General features: G+C 39.2%; 1 protein-coding gene across 3 annotated transcripts; it reads right to left on the reverse strand.

The window, feature by feature from the left end:
• Nucleotides 1-4,694: 4,694 nt before the first annotated feature.
• On the reverse strand, nucleotides 4,695-8,677 carry LOC109209813 (G-type lectin S-receptor-like serine/threonine-protein kinase SD1-1). Of its 3 annotated transcripts, none has more exons than XM_019373155.1 (7): nucleotides 7,064-8,677; nucleotides 6,726-6,872; nucleotides 6,442-6,599; nucleotides 6,009-6,219; nucleotides 5,678-5,915; nucleotides 5,444-5,594; nucleotides 4,695-5,360 (listed from the first exon to the last, which is right to left on the reverse strand). In XM_019373155.1, exons 1-7 carry the CDS (start codon nucleotides 8,313-8,315, stop codon nucleotides 5,070-5,072), a joined length of 2,448 nt encoding a protein of 815 aa, XP_019228700.1. In that variant the 5' UTR covers nucleotides 8,316-8,677; the 3' UTR covers nucleotides 4,695-5,069. The 3 variants fall into 3 exon arrangements, with proteins under 3 accessions (XP_019228700.1, XP_019228699.1, XP_019228701.1); XM_019373154.1 differs by having other exon boundaries at nucleotides 6,442-6,647; XM_019373156.1 differs by lacking the exons at nucleotides 6,726-6,872; nucleotides 7,064-8,677 and having other exon boundaries at nucleotides 6,434-6,502.
• Between the last annotated feature and the right edge of the window lie 5,338 nt (nucleotides 8,678-14,015).

Consider the following 14,015-nt stretch of genomic DNA (forward strand, 5'->3'; position numbering starts at 1 on the left):
AGAGGTTGCATCCAATTTGGACCTCAGTGCGGCATATTCTTGTCCGAGGGCATCCCATTCCATGACGGTCGAGCCCAGCTGTGCCCGGAGATCATCATTTTGCCGAGACCACTTATCGGCTTTGTCCTTCGCCACCCAAAGTTGGTTCTTGATCGATGCTAGTTCCACTTTTGCAACTTCTTTCTCTGAAGCCAGCAGGTTCATCTTGCCCTTCCATACCTCGTTCGTGGCCTTGACCTCATCCATCTCAGCCCGAAGCTGGTCAATCAGGTCTATCTTCTACTGGACATACAAAGTTGTGTTGTTAGTTACCATGACTAACTGCTCATTTTTAGCCTCAAAGATCTTTACCTTCTCAACCAAATCGGTGTGTTCCCGCTTCAGGGTCGATGCCTCCTTCTAGGCTTTTTCCAGCTAGTCTTGGAGAATCGGGAGGTCCTTGAGGGCCTAATCCTACTTCTCACTAAGAGCCATGTACATGTCCTTCTTCCGGACCTGCTCTTTAAGCTCAAAATCAGTGTAGGAGGGTGTCTCCATGATGTCAATGACACCGGCTGCCTCATTCGAGACGGGAGCGGCTTCTAGGAGGGTCGCAGCCTCCGTCTCTCCTTTGGTTCTCAAGTTAGATGGGGGATCGACCTCATGGCCCTCTTTCCCAATCGTCGCCCGCTCCCCATCTTTAAGGGTCGACCCATGAGCGATAAAAGGTCATCGTCTTCGGGCTCATCCTTGAGCCAGTAGAGGGAATCAACGTCCGATACACTGGACTTCGTGCTCTTTTTGGGTTTCCATACCTGGGTGGTCACTTTCTTATTCTTCGCCTCGGCTTATAGGTAACCCGAGCACTTTATTTTCTTCTTCTTCTTCTCCTCTTTTGCGGCAGACCCGATCTGCCTCGAAACGGAGGGTTCGGCAAGAGAGGACGGATCCTCGTCCTCATCTAACGACCTGAGTTTGGTGGTCTTAGGAAAACATGTATGAAAGGAGAAAGGGTTAGCATTGTGTAAGTTAAAAGCATTGAGGTAATTAATCAGGAAAGAACCTCACCATTAGAACGAGCCTCCCGCTTTCCCTTCGAGAACTTACGACATGCGCGCTCGGAGTACAACATCTATTTGTAGATCCCCTCGATCCATTCCTTGAGGCGGGGAACTACATTAGGGACTTGGGAAATGGCTGCTTGGCAATAAACACAATCAATAAGAGAAAGAATAAAAGTAAATGAATACTCGAGAGAGACAATACTTACAGGATGCGTTCCACTTCTCAGGGAACGATAGAAACTCGAAAGGGATCAGGTCTTCAATTTTCACCCAGCTCCCCTACTCGGTCTCGGTCCTCGTCGATGTTTGAGAAATGAGCCTTGCTTGCTCGGAGAACGAGCTTGATCAACCCCTCTCAGAAGATTCGGGGGTTGTATAGGTGAAGTAGGTGGTCGAGGGTGACCTGAGAGGCTTCAGTATTGTTCACAAAATGACAGAAGAGGATCACTATCCTCTAAAAGGACGGGTGGATTTGCCCTAAGCACATCTCGTACCTTTTGCAAAAAGCAAGGACTATGCGGTCCACCGGGGCAAGTGTGAAGGGGTTAGTGTAAACACTTAAATACCCCTCCACGTGAGTAGTGATGTCGTCATCGGGCCCGAGGACGACCACATCTTTACCCTCCCAATTACAGTCCGCTCGGACTATGGGTAGAGCTTCCTCAGTACCGGAGCATATGTATCTCCATGATCCCTTGCCTCGGTCCGGTTGACTAGAGGCCTTCTCGACATTGAAGTCATTCTCGATAGAGCAGCCCCCAGGTATGAAACTTTTTATGGAGGCTCCTGAGCCACCTCGGGAACAGCCACCTCGACATTTGCGGCCGGGTGGGAAGATGAAAGAGCAGCCTGCTGAGGCACTGACTTGGAGGTTTTTTCCATCGTAATCTGGAAAATATGAAGGTTTGAAGAAATATGAAGGTTAGAATGATTATATAAAGATTTGTAGATTGTATGAAGGTATGAAGGTCTGGGTTGAAGATCCAAAGAAAATGTACGAGGATTGAAGATGAAGATATGAAGGTTCAAGGAATAATGTATGAAGATCTGGAGGAGTTAAAAGCAATTAGAAAGTTCGAGGGTAAATTCTAGAATCGGAAAGTGGAAGAAGTGAAAAATGGTCGAAGCTTTTATAGAGGAAAAACAATCAATGCGTGACATTTCGCATTCAAGGACATTCAACCGGTGACTGACACGTGTCCGAAGTGAGAACGACGCGACTGATGGAATGTTTCGAATTATCCGTCATTTCGGTTGTAACGTACGAAGGAAGGAACTGGGGTTCATCTATCGCTTGCCGTCATTTCGATAAACCTACTCTCCAAAAAACGAGGGAACTATCTGTGTACGGGTAAAATTAGGGGTAATGTCTACCCCGATTCCCGGCCCGGTGACAAAACGGAAAAAGGGCATGGATGCACGAGATTGTAATCGAGATTAGAGATCCCTTGTAAAGAGACCAGGAAGAGTGAACGATGTGCTCGTCATCGGGTATGATAAAGCGACACGCCCTGGGCCAAGAATGAGTTATAAGACTTCGGGAAACACGATAAACAATTACACACGACGGATATAGGGCCGTGATATTCGCGCCCAACTAGATATCATGGCGCGAATCTAGCGTGATGTCAGTTATGGATCAGTAATTGACAAGAAAGGAAGATTTTTACCCTTTTTAGACTTATACCAGGGATGAAATTTTCCTACTATATAAAGGGGAAGTTTTTCTTTTGTAACACACATTGTAAAACGCAAATCAAAGCAATACAAGTTTATTTTTCTGCCTTTTAGCTACTGCTAAAGTTCTTATTTAATTGTTATGTTCTTCATTCACAATTGGGCTTGAACCGAGGCACCAATCGAGGACTAGGTCATTGTTCAATCTAAGTTCAGCCTAGGCCTTAACATTACAATTGGTTTAATCGTATATTTTGTCTTTAACTCGTTTATAGAATATTCTCGATTATTTGTGTTGAATCAAACCACGTATCCTTAAAATCGGGCAAAAATTTAATTGTTATCCGATTTAGGGTAAACAATAATAAAATAGGTGGATAGTAAGCCAAATTTTATATTATATATGATTAATTAATGATAAATTAGTACTAACCTGTTGGGCGTTTGTTAGACAGAAGTGGGCGAAACCCATTCTTCTTTGTTGCCGGGTTTAAACTTTAAAGTCACGCCTGAGAAATAAATAAGTGGAAAAAAAAAACCTAGAGAAAGCAGAGTGACATCGGTACTGTAATTGAAAAGAAAAGGCTACAGGGGTTCTCTGGTGGAGTGGATGGCGTCGTGAATCGAGAGCTAGGAGAGGACAACTCTTCAAATCAATATTGGTACTTAGGTATATTATTATGTTCACCCCAAAACTTGTATTCTTTGAAGTAAGAAAAGGAATCATTATGAATTATATTTGTAGTAGTGACAAGAATTGAATTGGGAACACATTATAATGGCTGACATTGTTGTAATTGTGAGGCCGTGGAAATAAAAATATAATTTAATAATGGAAACCTTACCCTTTAACCCGAACTCTTTAGAATTGTATTATTGGAATTCTATATCAGAACACTGCACATGGAATCAGTTTCGGACCTTATTAATTGAATTATGTCATACGATAGAACATGAACTTCACAACTCAAGTATTACGTGCATATTGATGAACTAGAGTGATAGGGTTATGATTTATATCTTTATAATAATTATTGAAATGATTGAAACATTATGATTATGCAAATGATCGATGAGCTTTCAAAATTAGGTGTAAAGTATGAGAATTCGTCCATGATGTGCATCTACAACCTATTTGGACGTTAATATTAAAGCTACTGTTTTAAATCTTTTTTCTTAAGCATAGAATTTTTTTGATTGTTACTCTGAAAGTAGTAGAGATGAGGATGTTGAGATGGTGTGTGAGCATACCAAGGAAGATTGAATTAGGAATGAAGTTATTAGGGACAAGGTGGGTGTGGCCCCGTGGAAGATAAGCTGCGGGAATCGAGGTTGAGATAGTTCGGGTATGTGAATCGAGGTTGAGATAGTTCGGGTATGTGAAGAGGAGAGACACCGATGCCCCGTGAGGAAATGCGAGAGGTTGACCATAGCGGGGCAGAGGAGAGGTAGAGGGAGGCCTAGGAAATACTAGGGAGAGGTGATTAGGCAGGACATGACACTACTTCAGCTTACCGAGGACATGACCCTCGATAGGAGGGTGTGGAAGTCGAGGATTAGGGTTGTGGGTTGACAGATAGTCGAGAGTCTCTTATAGTCATACTAGTGGTAGTAGTACTAGTCTTATATTCGCTTACTCCGAGTTCCTTGTTGTTAGACGATGTGGCATTAGTGTCGGTAGTTTTCGCACTTCTCTTGTAGGTTCGTATTCCTAGTCCCTTTGCTATTACTAGCCGTGCTATTTGTTTCTGTTATCTTATTTCCTTGCCATTGTTACTGTTTGTTTATTGTGTCTTTTTCACTGTTCTTTGAGCCGCGGGTCTATCGGAAACAACCTCTCTTCCTTCATAAGGTAGGGGTAAGGTCTGCGTACACATTACCCTCCTCATATCCCACTGTCTGGGATTGTACTGGGTTTCCTTAATTCTATAAGTTGTTTTTTCGAATGAAGAAAAGGAGCCAGAACGAATTTCCTAGTCTCCAAGAAACTAAACTTTTCTTTATCCATGTTGTTACAAAGAACTTGGAAGTATATAGATTTTTTTCTTGAGTGAAGAATAGACTAAAAAAGAACTTGTTCACATTTGACCATCTCTCTTGTGCTTTGTGCCAATCAGAGCAGGAGGTTAGACATTACTTTTACTTGGGTGCTTCTTAATCCTTTCAAAATGGCAGCAACATACCCCTTTTGCAATTTCTATGAAAGAATCCTACAGACAATGGATTCCCCCGTGAAACACTATACTGGACAGAGGACACATTGCTATTGGACACAAAATTCTCTATTAAGTTGACCAACTGGATGCTCTTGAGTAAATAAGGCCTCTGGAAGCAAACAGTGATTTCCTTCTATCTACCATCCAACATTGTGATGCTTATGTCATTTACAGAACTTTCGCCTTGCGTGCTAGATGAACTGTAAGCTTTAGTAAAAAAACCTGGCTCTTTAGGCAAGGGCAATGGAATGTCACTAGACAACATCAGCAAAACTGATGCCATACAAGGCCTATCTTCTGGACAGTGCTGCACACACAATAGACCTACATGGAATGATCTTTGCACTTGAGACAGGTCGCTTGACTCCCTTAGATGTGCATTTATTAGTTCCAAACTCCTGCCTTCTCTGAAGAGGATCCACACCTGAACATTTGATATCATGCAGTTAGATGCTATATGTTTTACCAACCAACATGAGTTTTAAGATAGACAGGAAGAGTTTCTACATGTCCCAAAAGATTATGGTGATGGTCTGGATGGAAGAACCCTCTATTTCTCTTCCCACTTAAAATCTCCAGTACCAGAACTCCAAAGCTAAATACATCTGATTTCACTGAAAATTTTCCTTCTGCTGCATACTCTGGAGACATGTAGCCACTGCAGGACAATATTAAACAAAAGAAAGTAAGTAGCTTTTTAGTGAAGAGGAATTTACTCATCATTGGTCTAAAGATCTTTACTATGTTCCAACCACTCTGGTTGTCCTTGCTCCAGTCTCATTTCCTCCACAACTTCTTGCTGTTCCAAAGTCAGATATCTTTGGGTTCATATCAATATCTAACAAAACATTGCTAGGTTTAAGATCTCTGTGGATTATCCGCAATCTTGAGTCTTGATGAAGATAGAGAAGTCCTCGCACAATTCCATTAATAATATGGAAGCACTTAGGCCAATCAAGTAGAAAGCTCCGATCTCTATCTGCAGAAATCGAAAGCTTATGATTTTACTACTTTTCTAGATAATTCATGAAAGCTAAATGTGATTCAGGAATAAAGAAAAGTGAGAACCAACCAAAAAGGAACCAATCCAAACTACTGTTAGGCATGTATTCATAAATCAACATTGTTTCTTCTGCTTGAATACAGCAACCAAGAAGCCTAACAAGATTTCGATGCTGGAGTTTGGCAATGAAGATAACTTCATTCATGAACTCATCAGTCCCTTGGACTGAGTATCTTGAAAGTCTCTTGACTGCAATTTCTGGTCCCTCTTTCAGCATACCCTAGATATCATCATGCAATTAGATGAAAGAGCTTCTCCAGAATGTTGGTTAGTTAATATCACATTGTTGTTTAAGGGAAATAGGAGAATTGGAAACAAATTTTCTAACCAAAACTTATGTTTTGAAGTTAAGATAGTCAATGTTCCATCATAAGATAATGTCCTGCAGTTGTTGGGCATTGTTTTTGAAGGAAAAAGAAAGAGTTGCCCCTTACTTTGTTACCTTATAAACAGGACCAAAACCACCCTCTCCAAGCTTGTTGTTCAGTGAAAAGTTATCGGTAGCATCCAAGATGGTCGCAAAATCAAACAACGGTACATCTGGAACTTCATCTTTACTTTCATTGGTGTTGAACATTTCAGAGATCTTTCTTCCTTTTCCTGATGAAAATAAGGACTTAACTGGACGTAAACAGAAAATTCCTGAAACTAAATGAATCCAGAAATTAAAGCACATTTACTCAAGCTACTTAACACAAATTTCAAAGCAGAAAAATTGTCTGGTACCTTCGCCAAAACGTATCTGATCCTGATACTTCTTCTTCTTCTTCTTTTGCTTTATGTACAAGATCAAACATACTGCTAAGAGAAGAATCGATGCTGCCAACGGCAAGCTGATTCTCAATTTCTTTGCTTTCTCTACGCTGGAGTTCTCTGAGGATTCAAATAAATTCATCTGAGTTTCATAAGTAGGAAATATTTTTTGTTTTTATTTTATTTTAAATGATGTTGAAAAACCTCAGGCCTCTCAGCTTGCACATTTTATGACATTTAGTTTTGTCTAGAATCTAATGTAGCTTTCTTTACAGCCTTACATGCACAAGTAAAGTAGCAGAGACTTGTACCTGACTGGGAAGAGTCCAGCTTTATATAGATATCTTGCCCACTAGCACCAAGATCTCTGATGTCGATCAGCTCATCAAACCAAAGCAAGCAGCCTTCATTTGTCCCTGTTATGTCTGGATTTGCATATGCGACACACGAACAGTTTCTCAAGCACAATTCCTCGCATGTACTAAGATTCACTCCATGATTGTACCAAGAAAAACGAGTGTCTGGCAACTTGATGCCTGGATACTTCAAGAATTTAACTTTCTTTTGACAATTCAATGTTGTCTTTCTAACACAGCCACTTAACCAATTTTCCCTTGCCCATTCTGTTGGGTTTTTGGGTTCAAACTGATCCAAACAGCTGCAGATTGAAGAGTTGCCATTATTGCACAAACTATATCCTTGACACCGACTGTAAATGTCACAGTCATCTGCTGGTGCGCTACCAAAGTAATTATCCCAATTCTGTGTTTGATTATTCCATAGTGAAAGCTGTAGAACCCCATCTAGTTGCATCACTACCCTTGCAAAGATAGAGCTGTCTGTGAGCTCATACATGATAGATATTGTCTCAGGATCGGACACATATATATATTTATAACCAGGACTTGGTAGCCGAGATGGTGCACTAGCAAATCCTCGACCATTCCATGGTCCAAACCTGTGGCGTTCAATGGAACCGTTCATGATAAATGGCTGTGGGAATCCATGAGGATCGAATGTCCAAGAAAACTCACCCCTGGAAGGATCATTTGTGCTCTTCCATGACCAGAGGGAACGCCGAAAACCAGTCTTAAGATCGATTCCAACCCTCATTCCTGGCAAAGATGTGTCACTGGGATAGTCAAAACTCTGCCACAAGTAATTCACAGTTGCATCTCGAACAACAAGATTGCCTGAATCAAGAAGCTGCGCCGTTGAATTTTTCCCATCTCTGGTGGCATTGGAGGACCAAATGACATGGCCAGAACCATTAAGAAGAGTAAGAATTCCTTGTCTTGTAAAATTTAGCGTACCATTTCTATCATTGAGTGGACTGTCTCCATTAGCAACCCATACCACTGTCTGTACAGAAACTTTGCTGAACCATATTCCCATGTACCTTTTCCTGGATGTGCCAGGGGAGAAAAATCCCAACTCAAACTTTCCACCTGATGAAATGATGGTGTTTCCATCTGTTAAAGGCTGATCTACTGGTATGGTATCTGCAGCACCATAAAGAATCAATGTGAAAAACAAGAAGAAATGAATATTTATGGCTTCCATTACTTTTTGTGCTTCTACTTTGCAGAATTCAATTAAAATCTAATCTAGGTCATGGGGTTATTAGATGACTAAGTGCAATTATTCTTCTGGTTAGACCAAGTTGGTGCCAAGTTGTTGCCAAGGTGTGCTGACTTGACAAAAATAAAAAGACTTGACTGGAGACCTCTGACTTAAAAAATATGTAATAGTTTGAGTAGCAGGCACCAAGAATTTTCCTTGTTGCAACGTTATTTTTTCAAAAGAGAAAAGTTGCTGTTATAAGGAAAAATTATGCAACAGTCATTCTCCTTGTTTTCTTTTTTCAGTAATTTCATTTCATACGGTGAGATATTTCTTCAACCTTTGAAAAATGGCCAGGTCATACAAAGAAAAGGTCAAATGTATTACTCTTCTCTATGTATCAATAAAAGGTCAAGTCTCTTAAATCAATCAATGATGGGAGAATAGTGTTAGAAGTGGCTGGGGTCCTTAGTTGTTGGAATGCTTCTTATAATATTTAGCTCCAATTTGAAATGTAATTGAGAAATATCCACTTGTTAATGCGAACATAAAATTTGGACAAAAATACCTTTAGCTAAAATACATAAACACTCCATGAACGTTTACCGAGTTTGGAGAGTTTGAAATGTGCCGTTTGAACTCTAGCAGAAATTCATGGAGTGTTCCCGGAGTTCTTAGTTGCAAAAATTAATTTTTGTGTTCATTTTTAGTTGTCTATTTCTGACTTTGCAATCCCTTTAACAAAAAATAAATAAAATATATATTTTACAACTTCACCCATATAATAATATCATTTCAAAAAGTATTGAGAAATGATTTGGGAAATAAATAATCAATGACAAGGGTAAAACAAGAAGAAAAAAACTCTCTTGATTTGCTAAAATGGACAAGTAAAAGTGAAAAAATATTTAGAAGCAAAGGTGGATGTAGTGTGTGAATAACAGGTTGAATTAAACCCATAACTTTCGATGCGGAGTAAAAATTTATATGTGAAAATAAAAAAAATAGCATAAATGAACTCATAATTATACAAATATAATTGGTCGAATGCTAAAAGTTTAAAAATTAAACTTATATAATCTAAATTCTGAATCCGCCTCCGTTTAAAAGTAATTTTATTCGGAGAAGAAAGGAGGGAGGGAGAGAGTGTCGTAATCGAATGATAAGGGCACAGTTTTTGTTGGAGATCAGAGCGCCGAAATCTCGACTAGCTTTTTCAACTTCTTTTATATACTCGGCATCGACGATTGGATTCGCTATTGCTGGTGCGAAAGCAAGTTCTCATGTTATTTTTGTTTCTGCAACTTTAGTTCTTTATTCAAGCGGCAACTGCATCGTCAAAATCAAAACATTAGATGTTACTTAAATAATTATGGCTACAGCGCTAGCATTTCTGGTAGTAAACCCAATCTATTAAGAATATACAGTGATTAATATGGGTATCATCATAAATTATTATTTTTTAAGGGGCGTGCAAAATCTAGTACACAAGTAAAAGTGAACGGAGGGAGTAGTAAAGTTACCCGCGCTTCACGCGGTGTTATATCTGTAAAATGAATGTATAAATAATTTTTTTTATAAATTTAGTGAGTTGGATGAGATAAAAATTAACATATAATGTTAATTCTATCTATTGATGAAATCAACGTTATTAGATTTTCTTTAGAAATTTAAAAATCAGTTTCAAATCACTTTACGTGTTTATGTATCCTAAAATATCAGGAAAACCATATGTTTGTGAGACCAGTTCATACTCAAAGTAGAACTAATATATCTGTTGCACCATTATAAGCACTATTAGTCTAACGATCCAGTCGGTCGTTTTGGATATTATTAGATATGTTTTCCCTATTTAATACTTTACATATGTGCAATTGTGATTATATGACTTGCCGGGGTGGTTGATTTGGTTGCGAGGAAGTTTCTGAGTAAATTGGAACACATAGTTTGAAGGTTGAAAGCTTAAGTTGAAAGAGTTGACTGGAGTTTGACTTTTGTGTAGACAATTTCTGAATAGAGTTTTGATGGTTCCAATAGCTCGTATGGTGATTTTGGACTTAGGCGTAAGTACAGATGTGGATTTGGAGGTTCATAGGTTGATTTGGCGCTTTTTCGCAAAAATTAGAAAGTTGAAGGTTTAGAAGTTTGTAGGTTTGACTAGGAGTTGACTTTATTGATATCGGGTTTGGATTGTGGTTCTGGGAGTTGGAATAGGTTCGTTGTGTCACTACAGACTTGCATGCAAAATTTGAGGTCATTCCGGTGGATTTAATGTGGTGCGACATGAGTTTTAAAAGTTAAAAATTCATTAGTTCCTTAGGCTTTAATCGTAGTGCAATTCGTGGTTTCGAAGTTGTTTTATTTGATTTGAGGCTTTGAGTAGATTCATGTTATGTCTTGGGATTGGTTGGAATGGCTGGACGGGGACTGGGGGTGTGTTTCGAATGGTTTTCGGATTCATTTTCGGACTTAGTACATTGTTGTTGTTTTTCTGATCTGTAGTGCTTTCGCACCTGCAAAAGGATGGCTGCACGTGTAGGTCCGCAAATGCCTACATGGAGCAGCAAAAGCGAATCTGGGCAGGTTGTGTTGGGTCTGCAGATGCAGTGGTTTTTTCGCAGAAGCAGAAGCGCTTCTGCGATGAGGTTTCTGCAGAGGCGGGTCCGCAGGTGCAAGGGTGAGGCAGTAAATGCAGAAGGTCGAAAGCTGAGTTGGAATTAGAGTTGGTGATGCCAAGAAAAATAGGGAATTAGAGTCAACCGATGTAGTTGGAAAGATGGTCGAAAATGACTCTAGTTCGAGGGAAAAATAGGATGTCAAAATCCAAAAAAATTGGCCATTTGAAGGCTTGATTGCACATTCTAAGCATTTTTTCAACTTTGGAATTTCATGGGGGATTTGAGCCGTGTGAATCCATAAGGGAGTGAAAAAGAAGAAAGACAAGAGCCATACATCCTGCAATTTGCATGTTCACGAACGCAAAATGACATCCCTCAAAAGAGAGCCAAGAAAGGCAAAACGAAGAAAATGATGTTTGGTTTGATCATCTACTTAGCGCCCCCCGTTGCTCGTGGCCACAAGCTTGATTTCAATTTAGGTGCCCAATACATATCTTCCAAGTGGAGAGAAAAGTGGTAAAGTTGATTCACGTCGTGTCGCAACGTTAAATCGGTCGCTTGTTAGGAGGCAACCCTACATTACTGCTTTCTTTATTTATTTATTTTTTAAAATTTTATTTACATTTTTTTAATTTATTATTCTTGTAGTGTCGTTTTGTTTTGTTTTTTTTTATATTTATTTTGTATGTGTATGAACATGGAACATAAATCCACTGGAAGGAAGCCAAAGCAAACAAAATGGTTGGAACTTAGTGTGAGGTACCCGCATGAAGGACCAGACTTGGGAGAAGTCTGAGTATCCCATGGGTTGATGATGCTTCGGCCATTGGCCTATCAGGGAGTTTCTTTCACCCTCTTGTTATTTATGGTGTGCATTGGGGACAATGCACAATTTTAAGTGTGGGGTGAGGAGATTGTCTGAGTGATTTTCTATGATATTTTAGTTGTGTTTGTTTAACAAAAAAAATATATTGGACTTTTCCTGACAATGGATCTCTTGGACAGCTTTCTAGAGGGATTAAGGTCCAATAATAAGAAGAAAAAAAACAATTCCTTTTTTTTTAGTTAGTCGTAGGTAGATAATAATGCTCCTTGGTTTCTCTTTTGGCATTGGTTCTTTTCCAAGGGATGTAACTTGAACTGGGTAATTTTTATTTTTTTTATTTTTTAGGAAATCGAAGGAAGAAAGCTTGAGTACTCATATGTGCCTTTTGACCTGTTTGATACCATCATACTTATGCCTTAGCATGCAAATTATCTTCCTAACATATTTTGATGGGAATTGATGCCGCGAAAAATTGAATAGCCTGTCTGTATCGCTTTCTCTCACTTAGTTGACTCATTGTTCATGTAGTGCTTTATTGCTTAATACTTTTTGACTTTGTGATTACTAAATTTGAGAGTTGGAATGGAACCGTCCCGACTGGGTTCATGTGCATCGTGTGATGTGAGGTTTTGATCACATTCTGTGCTATCTTGTGTTTGTCTAGAATTTGCCCGGTGTGTTAGTCGAACCGAAATAAGTAAGTTTTTGAGTCTAGGAGATGATGTAGGCGTTTCTTTGATTGTACATTGATCACGCCTAACTCTAGTCCTAAAAAGGATAAGCGGTCGCTGCAAATATAATCCGGACTAAAAAGACCGGAGTCAAATCCCACAGAGAACTAAGGCTTAGCTATATCTGTTTAATATAACTAAAAAGACAAGATTGAATAATTTTCTAAATTATAAAGATTGAGATTTATATTTCTAACTAATTAACTAGCGAATACTACAAAGCGGTAAAATTATCAACAAATGAGACAAAGGGTTGGAGACTAAATTAAGGAGGTCTAGAGTTGTGATTTCCCCAATTGTCGGAATCCTTCTAGCTATGTTCCCTACAATTTTTGCCAATGTATTCTCTACTGATCGTGAGCACTTTAGGTGCCGTAATTCTCTCTCGAGCAACTACAATAATTTACTAGACATATTCTCTCGAACTACGCTAGTTGGCTTTATCTAACCGCTCATTATGACCACGTCAAGGCTTTGTTATTTCTAAACCTACCTTTAAACCCAATATATTGATTTCTCACATACGTTAGGAGTGACGTTGCTCAACAACTACCTAAATATGTACTCTCTCTCAATCAGTACACACTAAATAGGCACAGTCAATTGATGGCCATTCAATCAACAACAACAAACACGTAGTTGAACAAGTAGAGAAATCCAATGGCTCAATTATATAAAAACATAACAAGAATTTATCCTACAAAAGGTTCCATAAAAACCCTAGAAAACGAATTAGCTATTCATAATAGTATGCAAAAATACAATACTAGAATTCATAGCAAATAATGGAAATAGGAAGAAGGAAGTGAAAAACTCGTAGAAGAATTCCTCCGCCTTGCTCCCAGTGTGTTCTTGACTCCTTAGGTCGAATCCCCGGTTTCCTTAGCCTCCTTAGGTCTAAATTATGTCAAAAGTGTGTCCCACCTTCAAAAATACCGTTTTTTCATGTATATATACCAAGTAGGGTCGGTCCCAAACAATTATACCTTCTCCTACGGGAAAAAGGACAATATTTCACGTCTGGACTGCCGCGGTCAACCGCGGTATATGGCAGGTATACTGCCTCAGCCCCGCCTCAGGTCCGCGATCGCGGTTTCGACTGTATTTTTTACCCTGTTAAGTTTGGAATTTGGAAAAACGTAAAACATGAAAGTTGTAGCCCTTTGAGTTAGCTTTCCAACCATATATTGTGAAGCCCAAATGGAGTTCTGAGCAAAAAGTTATGTGCATTTTACTAGACAGTGCGCAATATGCCTACTCGATTCTTCGTTTTGTTGCTCTATCATCCGTTGATCCCCGAATACGATCCCGGCTTAATTACTTGGGATTTTACTCAGACTTCAAAGCTCCAAATCACTTGAATTCATTCTATAACATCTATATAACTCGAAATCACTCCTACAAGGCATAAAACACATCGTTAGTGCAAAACACTAGCGATTAAAGCGCAAACTCAACTAAAGTGCAGTGAATTTGAGTGTAATAATCGAATAAAATACGTAATTATAGCATATCATCATACATT

The sequence above is a fragment of the Nicotiana attenuata genome, unplaced genomic scaffold, assembly GCF_001879085.1.
Source record: "Nicotiana attenuata strain UT unplaced genomic scaffold, NIATTr2, whole genome shotgun sequence".
Lineage (NCBI taxonomy): Eukaryota > Viridiplantae > Streptophyta > Magnoliopsida > Solanales > Solanaceae > Nicotiana > Nicotiana attenuata.